This window comes from Lactuca sativa, chromosome 2, assembly GCF_002870075.4.
Source record: "Lactuca sativa cultivar Salinas chromosome 2, Lsat_Salinas_v11, whole genome shotgun sequence".
Taxonomy (NCBI): domain Eukaryota; kingdom Viridiplantae; phylum Streptophyta; class Magnoliopsida; order Asterales; family Asteraceae; genus Lactuca; species Lactuca sativa.
Window position 1 is genome coordinate 147,882,049 of NC_056624.2, and position 15,315 is coordinate 147,897,363.

The following is a 15,315-nucleotide window of genomic DNA, read 5'->3' on the forward strand; positions in this document are numbered from 1 at the left end:
AAAATGTTATGTGGCCTCCGACCAAGATGATGACACAAATTCCTATTGTTAACCATTTCTGTGATGGATCGCTGAGCAATATGAAATACTGGGTTTTTTATGAAGCCACAGCTTCTGCTGTTATCAAATTCCCAGATGGTGTCTTTCGCATCAATGATATAAAGGATTTGCTACAATTCGGTGAACGGGATATCGACACTTTGGCTCAACATCAAATTATATGCAAGCATGAGATTCTTGAGGCTGCTGCTAAGGAATTTACAAGAATGATTAAGGAGATTATTGAAAAGATCATGTGGCTGGTGCGATGGGAAGGTCTGACATGTTGGTCATAGAAAAAGACTGAACTTATGCTAGCTTCAAACCAAGGGGAGACTGTAAGGTCATATTTTGTTGGTTTGGGCTAGGCATCCATCTGTATAAGTCTTGTTAGTCTTTCTTTGGGTATTTATTGTGTTTGTGGTTGGGTGAACCGAAAAATGGGGTTTTCGGTTCAGTTGATGTTTGCGGCTACAAGGATGTTTGCGGCCATGAACTGTTTGTGGTTCACTGTTCCCTATATATATATATATATATATATATATATATGTGTGTGTGTGTGTGTGTGTGTGTGTGTGTGTGTGTGTGTGTGTTCCATTGTACCTGACGTTTACGGCTCAATACAAACGTGTGCAATTTGGATGTTGCTTCTGCTCCTTCTTGTTCTCATTGATTATTGCTTGTTCTTCTGTTTGGTCACTAGTTGGTTCCAGATTTGGGACTTACAGCTACAATGGAAAGTAGATTGCTATAATGATATGTTGGTTATGGTTTGATATGTTGATATTTTGTAGTTTGGTCATTTTTGAAAAGTACAATGTTATAATGGAAAGTAGAATGCTATAATGATAAGTTGTGTATGATGTATGTTCACGTGTATTTTGAAAGTAGAATGATGTAATGCTATGTTGGTTATAGTTAGATATGTTGGTATTTTTTTTCTTACTTTTTGGAAAGTATAATGCTATTTTGATACGTTGGTAACATGTTTTGTTTTCTTTGTAGTTGGAAATGCTGCAAATGTTACTAAAGCACCCTCCCTGTTTTGTGGGATTGGAAGAGATGGTTTCTCTCATTGCCGCCACCAAATAATAATAAAGGATATGATGGGAGTGAGGAGAACGAGTAGCTACTGTCTTAGGATTTTTTTAAAATGTTTTGTTTAGAATAATATTTTGGATATGTTGCACTTTGTTTGGAAGAATATTTTGGATTGATTGTATGGATTAATATTTTGGATTGTTTGTATATGGATTAATATTTTTAGTTAATTAATAATTCTGTAAAATTGTACCAGTTTTTCTAAATGTTATATTGTTTTTTTTATAGTTTTAATGTTAAATAAAAAAATTTAAAAATGAAAATTATTTTAGTGGTGATGCCTTTAGCGGCACTATAAAGCTATTAGCGGCGACGATATATTAGCAGCGATAGGTGGCTATTAGCGGCGACAAACCAATAGTGACGTCAAGTAAGTATTAGCAACGACTAAAAGGCATTAGGGACGAAGCATTAGCGGCGACCTATTTGCAGCAAGCCGCTGCTACCTTTTGCGGCAACATACCTATCTTTCGCGGTGACTGGCGTCGCCGCTAATGCCCACCTTTCTTGTAGTGGAGGCACACATGAGTATTAGGAAAATTTGACAATAAACCATTGTCATAGTAAGTATATTTTATAAATTATAATCTACTAATTAAATTTTGAATACAATTTGAAATATATATTACTTTTTTTTCAAGGGTATACCTCTTCCTTTCTAATAAATAAAGATTTTTTTTTTGTCATTTATCACATTCTTATTTAATTTGGCAAATATTATTTTTTGGTTATTTTGAAGTAATTTTTTTGTCCACATGTCATTCATGAGTTTTTCCTGTTTTATTAAAAACTACATAATACTTTAATATCTAATTGCAATAAATGTAGTAATAATATTTAATACCTAATAAATAAAGATTTCTTGCCACATGTCATCGCCTAATTCAATATGCGACAGGACATTTTTTTTAATTTTTTTCCAATTTAATTTAAATCTACTTGTCAAATTGTGGTTTTTTAATTTTATTGGGCTTTATTATTAAAGTATAAAAGAATCTAATTTAAAAAAAAAAAATAAAGAAAATAAAGAAACTTAAATGTCTCCATAAATTCTCTAGTAATTTGTAAATTAATGTATTAAATTCAATTTAAATTCAAATCAACTTTGTTAATTGACAAACATAATTGTCGACCAATTATTTTTGAATTCACCGTAATTAGTAAAAATCTTGCAAAAATTAGTTGATTCACTGCTACTTTTTATAAATTTAGTTTTGTAAATTATCAAAAATATAATTCTTAACAAAATATATTAATTTGTTTTAAAAAAAAACTCTCACACCGAGTTATAAAATAAATAAATAAATAAATAAATAAATAATCGTTCGTTTGATATAAAGTCAACAATGATCTAAATTTCCACAAGACTAATCAAATCACGCGGCATTTTTGACCAAGTAACTGCGTACCATTTTCATTCATCCTTAGATATGTTCATCCTCCATTGTACACTCGCTGCCATCATTCCACCTTGTTAACAAAAATGAAGCAACTTCAAGTTTTTCATATTGTTATCTCGATCTTATTAACAGCAGCATCAACAGAAGCTCTTGATTACGCCAAGACAGGATGCAAAGATATTTGTGGGGCAATGCAGATTCCATTCCCTTTTGGGATTGGACCAAACTGTTCTGTGAACGAATGGTATGCTATTGATTGCAACTCTTCAAAACCATATCTATCCGCATTCCACAACCTGGAGGTGTTGAGTGTGAGGTTGAAAGAACAAATAGTCACAGTTAAGGTCCCAAAAATCTCTGGTTGCCAGAATCCATTGCAGAATAACACTGATCTTATCCCAAGTGTCGACCTTGGTGAGAGCCCCTTCCTATTTTCCAAAACTCATAACGTATTCATCGTTGAGGGGTGTGGTCATGCTGCTATCTTGGATGATCAGAACCATTTCACTGGATGTTCAACCACTTGCCTCAATGAATCAATCAGTGAAGAAAAAAATTATTCTGGCATCAGTTGTCAAACTACAATTCCTCATTATTTACAGTCCTACACTGTGGATCTTTCGCGTTTACAAAGGCTTGATGGAGGTGGACATTGTGGGTCTGCCTTTTTGGTGGATGAAACATATGTTGACTATTGGTATGAAGATTATGGTGTCAACAATAAGTCTTTTATTCCAATATCACTTATGTGGACCCTAAAAAACGATGAAATACCAAATTGTTGGGAAGGAAATTTCAGGAGACCATCGCTGGATTTGGGTAACGGTAGTAATGTGTATTATATGAAGTGCTACTGTGGTTTTGGACGAGAAGGAAACCCTTATTTGTACAATCAATGCCAAGGTATGTAAGTTTGCGTATTATATTCTTTTGGCGTAAAAATTGTGCATGTCCAGGAAACTTAATTAAGCTTTTGTGCATGTTATGTTCTTTTAGAATCTAAAAGGTGTAAAGAGTGTCGGGATTCTGGACGAATCTGCCAGTATGACGAAGGATATGCTGATGATTTAGATTACCGGGGGAATTTCTTTTGTGTTTATCCATCGGTATATAGTACCCAAGATCTTGCAAGAAGCAAATCACCAATAGGTGTTATTCTAGGTAATTAAGCTATTGTCTGATCTTACGAGTCATATAAAACATCATAATTGATGCTTGAATTGAATTAAATTGAATAATATAGTCAAACTTGGGCTTTAATGTAAATAAGTTGTAATACAATTGAAAAGATTACAAAACTGCTAGATACATATAAAACCTTACCTGTTCCTCTGAAATTTATTTTAAGATGTTTAAAACTTATTTTTCTAGGAGTTAACTAAAACATCTATATACCTCCTAAATCTACTTTAAATCTACACTGAAGCAAGACTTGAACCACTGGCTAAGGGACTCCTTTAAGATGCCTACAAATTGTCACACAAATATATGTAATCATTTTAAAGGCTTATCCTCAAACTTAAATTATAATAATAGTAATGAAAATTAATCATGCAGTCGAATCAGTACACTATTCAATTCAATCCAGTTTTTCATTTTACATTTCTATTGTAATACACCAGACGATTTCTTACACATATATCTATTCTAAAATTCAAGATTCCTTCAATTCGAAATTTTGACTATAATAAACATCTTAAATTTGTAATATAATTTTACTGTATTTGCCTCTTTTCAGGTACTAGCATATCCATAGGGTTGATCTTCCTAGCAAAGATCATCTTCGAGTTGTACAAACTAATCAATAAAATAAAAACCAAGAGACGGAGAGAGAAGTTTTTTAAACACAATGGTGGCCTACTTCTTAAACAACGAGAAGCAACTGACACTAGTTTAGTTGATAAAACGATACTTTTCACCTCTACTGAGTTGGAGAAGGCTACTAACCATTTTGATGATAACAGAATTCTTGGTCGAGGGGGTCAAGGCACAGTGTATAAAGGCATGTTATCAGATGGAAGGATTGTGGCAGTTAAGAAATCAAAAGTTGTTGATGAGAGCCAACTAGAGCAATTCATCAATGAAGTTGTCATTCTTTCACAAGTTAATCATAGGAATGTTGTCAAACTATTGGGATGTTGCCTTGAGACAGAGGTTCCTATACTTGTCTCTGAATTCATCCCAAATGGCACATTGTATGAACTTATACAAGACCATACTAATGAGTTCCCACTTTCTTTGAACTTGAGATTACAAATTGCTGCAGAGGTAGCTGCGGCACTATCTTACTTACATTCTGAAACTTCTATTCCAATCTATCATAGGGATGTAAAGACCACTAATATACTTATGGATGAAACATATAGAGCCAAGGTTTCTGATTTTGGTACATCAAGGTTGGTATCAATAGATCAAACTCACTTAACGACCTTAGTCAAAGGAACATTTGGTTATTTGGATCCAGAGTACTTCCAATCTAGTCAGTTCACCGAAAAGAGTGATGTCTATAGCTTTGGAGTTGTTTTGCTAGAACTTTTGACAAGAGAAAAGCCAATTTCATTTACAAGATTTGGTGAAAATAGAAATTTAGCTACACACTTTATGCTGGCCATGGAAAAAGGCCATGTGATGTCTATTTTTGATGCAATGGTTGTGAAGGAGGGTTCTAGGGATGAGCTCTTGGCCATAGCTAACTTAGCAAGTCGATGCTTGGATGCTAAAGGAAGAAACAGACCAACAATGAAGGAAGTAGCCATGGCGTTGGAAGGTATGAGAACATCACATGTGCCGTCAACTGTTCAAATGAATTTTGGAAAAGTGAACTCTAGCACAAATATATTTATGCTACCAAATGATGTGTCAACGTCAACAACAATTAATTTCAGAGAAAGCATTAGTAAATGATGAGGTAATTTGTAAGTTTATGAATAGTAGTATGTGTTAATTTCTCGGATGGTTATGTGTTTATCGATAAGTTATTAAAGTTAAAATTTATCAGTTATTAAAGTTAAAAAGTATGTTCTCTTTCTACGTGTCTCTTAAACTTTCCAGTTTTGGTATGAGTAATGATAATTCCATTGTATCAAAAGGATTTTCTCCGTATGATATTTTGGTTCTCATCATCCACTATACAATAGCTAACACTATACAATAGCTATAAGCCTATAATCATTTTTAGGGCATTCATAATACATTGAACTTCCTAGAATTGAATGGATTGTCACATAGTTTTTTACATTCCATACAAATTTATCATTTTTTTTACAATACATTGAACTCTACAAATTTCAATAGAAAATTACAAAAGCTAATTTATAGTATATATTTAAGAATTAAAAACTTTACTTTTTCCCATTAAAGAGTTCAATGTCCATTGAACTCCAAATCCATTGAATGTCAATATAGCATCTCATTAAAATATAGTTTAATCTATTGAATGATAAAAAGACTTGTCATCTCGTTCAACTCTTCCTTTGAACTCATCAATTTGGATGCTCTTACTTTAGTGGAATAAATTTATGAAGTGACAAATGATTTAATATAGGAAAATTGCGTAAAGTAACCCATATAAACGAGTAATTTAATAATAACAACCAACTTAATTTGTTTTTTTATTTTATTTATTTATTTATTTTTTTTTGAAAACTGATCACTTTCTCCGGAATAGAGCATTCCAGAGTTACGGTATTTATTCTAGAGCGCTGCTTGACCACTTTCTCTGAAATAGAGCATCCCAGAGTAGGGGTACTAATTTCGGAGATATAGTCTGAAATAACAGTACTAGAAAACAGACCTGTAATGACATGCGAACAATGACACACACGGATTTACGATATGCATTTTGAGCGTGTCCTAAAAATAATGTCAACTTTCCAAAATTTAAAGGATATATGACACGCATTTATACATGCCCTAAAATTAAGTGTCCAACAAAAAAAATACAAAAACGGAGGGCGCTTAAATTAAACGGGTGTCATGTAGAAATGTCGTTTTATAAATTTGAAGTACCCCGCCTTCCTCTTCCTCTGCACTTTCTCCTCTAGATCTTCACCCACGCATGACCTGCATTCCATCCCTCCATTCTCTTTGCAAACTCTAAGCCATCACCACCACCATTGAACCCTAAAATTAAAATCCGCCTTCCTCTACCTCTGCACTCTCTCCAACAACCAGATTGACCTTAAATCTCTCCCTCCTCTCTACAAACCCCTTCTACCCATTGATAATCACACTCACCCAAATTTATTTGCATTCCTTCTCTTTTAAAATCCTAATCCAACATATCACACTCCATATTGTATAATGAAACCTATCACATACCCTTCATCTACTTATCACGATCGTTGGCTCCTCAAGCGACACTACTCGCCGCCGTTAGCTATTGCCTCCTTATGAAACCACCACCGGCTGGAGACCGTCGCACCCCACAGCTACGCTGAAGACCTTTGATTCTCAGCTACAGGTATGTTTTTCTTCCACTATTTTCTAGTTTCATTCATCTTTTTTCTTGTTGTCGGTCTTCCTTCTTTTACATGATTTTCTGTTATTTCTTTTTTGGAGTCGATAAAAACTTACCACCCTCTCAGGTGGTGGCCATTACTCAACATATGCAAAGGTAAATGAAAAGTATTTTTTATTTTTTTATTTGACACTTTCATGTACTTATCTTTACCCCTACCTTCAACTGGAACCTATGTAGCATTGGTGATTAAATATGATAAAGGAAATAATTGTAGTTCTCACAAGGATTCATGTTGATCCACAAGTTAGTAGAGACACACATATTTTCTTTTGTGGTGGGTAGAACATTCGTCTCAGATATAGAAATGTTAAAAGTTAGCAATAAGACAAGATCCTTAGAGATTGAAAGTGTGATAAGTTTTTTCTTTGAGGATACTTAGGTTTGTATAGATTCCAACTCACCACCTACATATTTTGTCTTTATTTTAACCTAATATGATTGTTCTTTTTCGTTCTTATCCAGGTATTGGTTCTTCTTCTGGCCTATGACAATGAAAGAACTGATGAATACAAAACGAAGCACCATCTGGTAATTATCACATTTTGTTATCCTGAAACAAGCTTGGGTTAATCAAGATTCACTTCTCAGGGATACTATTTCACACCACAACAAGCCATTCTTACTGGTTATAGTGGTAATTATGTGTTGAACTTCAACAACTTCTGATTCCGCAGGTATAAATTCTATTAGCTCTGAACTTCAAATGATTTTCTTTTATTTTTTGTTACAAAATTACTTTCAAATACTCATTTAAAACTAGGGAATTTGCAACGTAGTAAATTTCTAAGATTTTTCTCTTGTTAAACTTTAACCTCATAGTTATATTATGATATATGTAGACCTTGTTGTTAAGTAAGTAGTATTAACAGTTTGCTACGATTTTCACTAACATTTCATCTTGTCATGATTTGATAGGTTGAATTCAATTCTGGAAAATCAACTTTCATAAATGCTCTTCTTGGTAGAAAGTACTTAAAATAGGGAGTTGTCCCTACAACAAATGAGATAACCTTTTAAAGATATTCAGTTTGCGTTAGTGTGTAGTCATTGCAAATACGTCTTTCTACAAAAGAATATGCATGTAGAACTCCGCAAGAGAATGTAAATATAGATAGGACTATTTATAGCATCAAGACATCTGTGAAACACAATAATTTCAAGTCAGAATTTGAAAATTATATTTATAAATATCGTAGCGAATTTATTACACTTATCTGACAAGATGTCTTATGCTATCTCTATTGTATTATGCTTATCTCATCGAATAGATTTAAGTTCATGATAAACATGTTAATAATTATTGGGCAAGAATCTTGAATTTATTCTATCTGATTTTGATAAAAGGAAGTGTCAAACAAGTATCCTTTTGCCTCAATTAGATATTTTAAAGGAAGTGTTCAATCCATTTTAATGGGGTTTGCTGGTTTATGTGAATCTAATGGTTGCATGATTCAAATTTTGTAGGTCTTGTTGATGTGCATAATATCAAGCTAATTAACTTAGATGTCTTGAAGGTGGTCAATAAGTTCTTGTAGTTCAACTATTAAATTATGTACAATGGATTGTTTTTTTATATATGATATTTTATTTTCTATTATGAGATATTAAATGCAAATTTAATTTGAAAATTAGTAAATCTATAAATAATATTTTTTTTAAACATTTAAAATTATGATACGTAAAAATATGTGTCGACTTCATTTATGACATGACCTTCCTTGAGAGGGGCTTTAACGATACACATTGTGTGTCGTAAATGTGTCGTAAATGCGTGTTGTAAGATTACGTCATGCAAATGTGTTTCGTCTTCCTTTATGACATGACATTCCTTGACACACATTTGCGTGTCATCTGTACCCTTTTATGACTCGTAATGTGTGTCATTAAATTGTATTTTTCTAGTATAGTAAGAAAATTCGTACATTCCAGACTGCCACTATTCCAAATAGGAATCTATGTATGATTGTCAGGCTCATACACGTTTCAAACACCCATTACAGGCAGTTATTCCAGATTAGAAAACTCAATTTTTGTCCCCTATATATATATATATATATATATATATATATATATATATATATATATATATATATATATATATATATGTGTGTGTGTGTGTGTGTGTGTCTGCATATACATAGACGCTTACTTCCAATCATCCGTAATTTTCTTTAATAATTGCATGAAGATGAGTTTCTTAGAGAGTGAGCACGAAGAAAGCTTTAACAACCTGCCTATTTACTTACACAACCTTAGGCGACCCAACCCGCATACTTACACTTACATCAAAATTGATGTGATTGATCGCTTCTAAACTTGTTTTGTGGCTATTAGTAGTGTCGTTTTAAGCCGGTTTAAGGCCTCGAGCAACATAAATAAATGAGGCCCTTAGACTATTTCCAACGCAACACAACTTTTTACACCAAATATAATATTGTAAACTATATTCTTTTTTTGAACTTAATAAAATATGTTTATTAAGCACACCCTTCAATTAATTAATTAGTTCGTAACATATTTATGTACATTTTTTTTTGAAACTTCATAAAATATGTTTATTATAAAATTATAACCAAATTAATTATTTGTATATTGCTAATTCGAAATATATGTTATTTTATTAAAATGAAATTTGTTAATTAAAAAAGCTACATAAAAAATTGCGTAAAAATTGAGTTGTTGTATAGATTAGATATACCCTTACAGTAAAAAATATACTAGAGGGTGGCTTTTTTATTTTATTTAAATGAACCATTGTTATAAATTTCTATTTATATCGTTTTCTTAATAGTATTAGTTGTTCGTTTTTTTCCTTTTCTCGCGACCTGATAATTGTTTTCTAGGCAACATGTCATTATTTTAAACTTATGAAAAAATAAGAAAAAAAAACCAAGTAAATGAAACAAAAACACTTAATTGTGATCTTGTGATGTTAAATCATTTTCAGAATTGTTTTCCAACAACAAGGATTTCAATACTTGTTATGTTGAGGTTTCATGTTATGTACAAAAAATCAGAATTAAAACACATAAATTAGCTTTTTATCATAAAACTAACATGAAAAAAGTAACAAAAACACTAACGAATCTTACAATTTACATGAATAAAAAATCAATTTAAATCGAATAAGAAATCAGAAATGAAATTGGCGAGAGCGTCTGAAATCAAATTAACACAAATAGAATATCATTTTTTGAAGGATGTGTGAAATCAGATAATCAGAATCGATGTATTAAGAAAGATTGAAATTAGAAATTAGAAAACGGAAATTGAAATAAAAAAATTAGAATGTTGTGTAAAAAAACAGATAATCGACTTATAGACTCCCTCGATCGATGGTGGTGAGGGGCGCAATGTGATGATTATTCCAGAAGAATCGCACATCCCTAAGTCTTTATTGTTGTTTTTGTTTATGAGTACATTTTCTTTTATTTTTCTGTGCAACTACTATACATGATATATCAAGGTTTTTTATATACTAATAAAATAAGGTATATCAAAATGCGCCCCATAGAAATTTTAAGGCCCCGGGTCATCGACCATGCCGCCCCACCAATTAACATGGCCCTAGCTATTGGATGTTTGGTAATTTTTTTCACATTTCTATTGTTTCTTTAAAATTAATAATGTTTCTACATCTAAACTAATTGTTTTATGTTCCAAAAAAAATACAACTCCATCCATTCATAGGCTGCTTGTTGCATATCATCTTCATAGGTAGTGTCATTTTAAGAGGGGACTACATATACACAATGTTCATAGCGGTTTCTATGGACGGAAACAACCAGACCCTCCCTATAGCTTTTGGTCTGGGCATGACAAATAATGTCAACTCTTGTACCTAGTTCCTAATGAGGTTGAAGGAAGCTCTCAGAGAGGGTAGGGAAGTCTAATTCATAACCAATATAGAAGATGTCATTAGTTCTTGCATAGGTAAGGTATTCCCGGATTCTTATCATAGGTATACTTCTAAAAGCATGTCATGTATATGCGCACAAGAGTTGGTGGAACAGAACATTGGAACCTTTGTTCTATATGAAATCCAACTCATATACTATGTTTTATTTTGAACATAACTTCTATTGACTAACCAATTATGCACGTGAGGTGCTTTCCGACATCGGTCATGTGAAATGGGCAACAACTTATTTCCCTAACATCCGTTGGAATGAAATCAAAATTCATATTCCAAAATTTATGTTGGTGTTATCTATTAATCAATGCAATGTACTAATAATAATGTTTACTGAGTCAATTCATGACTACATTCAAAGGTGTTTTGATGAACGCGGTTTAATGGGAGGTAAAATACCATAAAATATTAATTTATTTTTTACTTGTACAATAACCTCAATTCATTATATTTACTTTTTAGGGAGGTTGACTAGTGTACTCTCCCGAATGCAGAAATGGTTTGTGATGATGATTATGCAAGGAATAATGTTCATTGGTCTGTTGTAATCAGTAAAAGAAATGCTAAGGATTCTGGTTATCCTGTTCACAATGTGAAACATCAGTAAGGGTATATTTTGGGTTTGTTACTAGATTTAGGTTGAGGGTTGTGTTAGGACCTCTCTACCTGTTCTTGTCTGATGAAGGCTTTGGGGTTCGAAACATGACCCTAACGCGTGTTGAGGTTTAGCAGGTTGGTAGGAAGTTGTGGAAGTGTTGTAGAACTGCAGGGTATCCATAGAAATCGCTAGGTTGGTAGGTAGTTTTGGAAGCATTGTTAGATTGCATGATTGCCATAGCATTCACTAAGTTCGTAGGTAGTTGTGGAAGTGTTATAATGACTGTATGGTGACCCGTAGCATTTACTAGGTTGGTAGGCAGTTATAGCAGTGTTTTAACTCTATGAATTGGCTCGTAGCATTCACTAGGATGAGTTAGACCATCCTAGGAATGGTTGTGAAACTGTGGGTGGGACACGTCATTCATAGTATTGGGATAGATCGCAGGCTGATTTGGGCCCGAGTGTAATGTACGACTATGACTTAGCCGCAAAATTCAACTGTAGTGCAACAAAGTTGTTTATGTTACGTGTGTTGGTTAGTTAAGTCGTCCTTTGTTTGGGTTGGAGGACGGTTGGATCCGTATTGACAGATAGGTAGACTAGTCTTTGTTAGTTAGACTCTTGGTCGGAGTCTTGTTGTGCAATCGCATGGGAGGTTTTCAGTTTCAACAATCAATCATAGATTCTGCACCTCAGTTTATTTGTAAGACAACATGGAATTAGGAGATCTCAAATTAACCGAATATGCGAATTTTGGGTAACAGGATGTGAGGTATATGTTGGTATGGCACCAATGGTTGAGACTAATGTTGGGAGTCACTTTTGTATTCGAGTGTAAGGTTATCGATGACCCATGGTCAGGAATTCCGTTTTCCAGTTATTAAAGAGATAATTCAAGGTCAGAGGGGTTTTGTTTTGTTTGGGTTGCAGATTGAAGTCATTTTGGATGTGATTTGAATGGTTTTGTTTTCCTAGAAGTTAGCATAGTATAGATTTTTCAGATTTTGTGAAGAGTAGTTGTATTTTCTCTTTGTTGATTAACGACACCGTCTTAAGGGTCATTTCTCCGTCAGGGTATGTGATTTATGCAAAGATTGGGTTACAGTAGTAGTGTTGGAAGGCTATCGTCTGTGTGAGATGATTTCTCGATTCTATTTTGAATTCAGGAAAGTTCAGATGGGGTTGGATGGTGTACCAGAGTGACTTATTGGGAATGATCTCAAGGAAGAAATCTAATTTAAGTAGAGGAGAGTTGTAACACCCGTTTTCCAAAAAAGATCGGTTTAGGACATTTAGGAGTCAAAAGCATGGTTTTTAGGGAAAACCATGTGTCATAACATGACCATAGGGAGGTCACGATGTGACAAGTCAATTGGGAAGCGCGTATCTGAGAAGCATGTCACGATGTGACATAAGTATGGCCACGTTGTGAAGATGGCTATAGTCCAAGCCCATGATCTTTTAGGGTTTCCTCCGTATTTAAGTCATTAAAATCGGATTTGGGGTTTCATTTTCAGCCTCCATCACCCTTTTGAGCCTTGAAGCAAACCCTAATACTATCCACTTCATTTATGAGCTTATCCTTTGTGTTTTGGAGCCCTTGGAAGGAAAAAGAAGTCGTGGGAAAAGAAGCAATTTCTGGATCATTGTAAGTGTCTTAGATCCAAACTTTATGATGATAGCTTCCAGATCTAGGCTTTTTGTCCCATTTTCCTTCCTGTTATGGATGTTTGGAAGGAATGATTCCATAAAGTTGGAAACTTTATGGGTCCTTAAGGTCCCTTAAAGGTTGTGGTTGTTGGATTTGGAGTTTGGCTAGGTTTGGAAGTTATTCATGTGATTGTGGTTCCATTCCTTTATCATTTTGACCTAATGTGAGATCATGACATGCATTAGACATGTATGTCTATAAAGAATTGATTTTGAGGAAGATTTTGAAGTAATTAGGCCCTCTGGAAAATTATAATCGATTAAGTTGTCCCTTCCTGTTGTAGTCACGATGTGACGATGTGGTTGTCTTGACGTGATGAGGTATTTTCCTAGTAGTTTTGGACTAACTGAGTTACAACTTGAGGGCATGACCATCACGACGTAACGGTGGCTTTGATCGCGGTTGATTTGTTCAAATCTAGAGTTTTGGTTCGGATCTGAGCTCATTGGTAACAACGTGACCAACAGTTGGACACGATGTGGGATGTAATTGTTAGTGGTGTTTGAGTGTTGACCTTAGTTGTTGACTCTGACTTGGACCGCTAACTTTTCGCATGGTTTAACTTGTAGTCAAATTTCTACTTTTTAGAAGGTAGACTTATGGTTTACCTTGTGTGATTTATTAGGAGGTGTTTATCACCCATTCATTGGCTATGAGAGCTGTTAGTTGTGGATTGCATCAGCAAAGTGAGTCTTCTTACTATGTTGTGTAGAATGCTAGTTGTCTTTGTGATACTTGAATGGAAGACCCCATGGGTAGCCTATGGAACTTGTATGAAAGACCAAGGAGGTAGCCCACGACACTTGTATATAAGACCATGGGGTAGCCATGGCAATGCGAGGAAAGACTATGGGGGTAGCCCATGACACTTATATATGATACCATGTGGGTAGCCCATGTCAACTTAAGGAAAGACCATGGGGTAGCCCACTAGGCCATGACACTTGTATGCAAGACCATGGGGATAAACCAGGTAAATGTATGTATGATATGTGGTATTGTGGGGAACTCACTAAGATTTGTGCTTACGGTTTTTGTGGTTTAAATATTTTCAGGTACTTCCAGTTCGAAAGGGAAGGGGTCCGACATGACTACACATCATCTTCAGATGGCTTTTTAATTTATGTATTGATTACTTTTGATTTACTATGATGTTTGAAAAAGACGTTTTACCTGGTTTGGTTTTGGAATAAATGGTTGTATGACTTGATGGTTAAGAATGAAAATTTTTATTTGCATTTTTGGGACGTTACATACTGTTGATCATATGTTTCTGTTAGGAGTTATGTTTGGTAAAGGTAGCTGGGGTAGTCTAGTTATTCAGATTATGTATCACTGACCAATGAAGGATTTGATTGAGAAGTGGTCAATGGCAGGGTAACTAGGGAAGACTAGTTGCAAAGAGTATGGATATGCTAGTATCTATTCTGAGTTCATGTTATATTGTGATGTGGTTGTAATAGCTTACGTTCTACGTAGTCTAAGTTGGATAGCCTGGGAATTCTTTGTCTAATCCCTAATTGTGATGTTTTTGTCTTATTGTTTGCTCTTGGGTGGATCATCTGTTCGACTGTCTATCTGATCCCTCTCTACATATGACTTTGTGTATTGCAGGGAAAGACTATGGGGGTAGCTCATGACAATTCTATGAAAGTCCATGAGGGTAGTCCATGGAACTTGCTTGTAAGACCATGGGTGTAGCCCGTGACATTGTAAGGAAAGACCATGGGTGGGACTATACACATGCATCAAATATACTTGTTTCCACGATTTTATAAATTTAACTCTGATAATGAATTATTTCAATCCATCAAATGTTATTCAATGGTTTTTGAAGCAAATGTTTAAATCAATTAGTATATTTTGAAAATGAAAATTTTATTTGTAATTATTGAGACGTTACATGCTTTCTACTATTGTATCATGAGAAACAAAAAGTCATATTAGGTGAATTTTTTTAAGGAAATTATGTTAAATACAGCCCGTAAACATATTTTATTTGTTCTTTGGTGCAATTTTGGATTATATT

The 15,315-nt window shown here is 34.0% G+C and overlaps 1 protein-coding gene across 1 annotated transcript; it reads left to right on the forward strand.

Moving 5' to 3' along the window:
* Nucleotides 1-2,510: 2,510 nt before the first annotated feature.
* LOC111885144 (wall-associated receptor kinase-like 2) lies at nt 2,511-5,568 on the forward strand. Its single transcript, XM_023881422.3, has 3 exons — nt 2,511-3,443; nt 3,537-3,701; nt 4,279-5,568. Exons 1-3 carry the CDS (start codon nt 2,624-2,626, stop codon nt 5,442-5,444), a joined length of 2,151 nt encoding a protein of 716 aa, XP_023737190.1. The 5' UTR covers nt 2,511-2,623; the 3' UTR covers nt 5,445-5,568.
* Nucleotides 5,569-15,315: the final 9,747 nt, after the last annotated feature.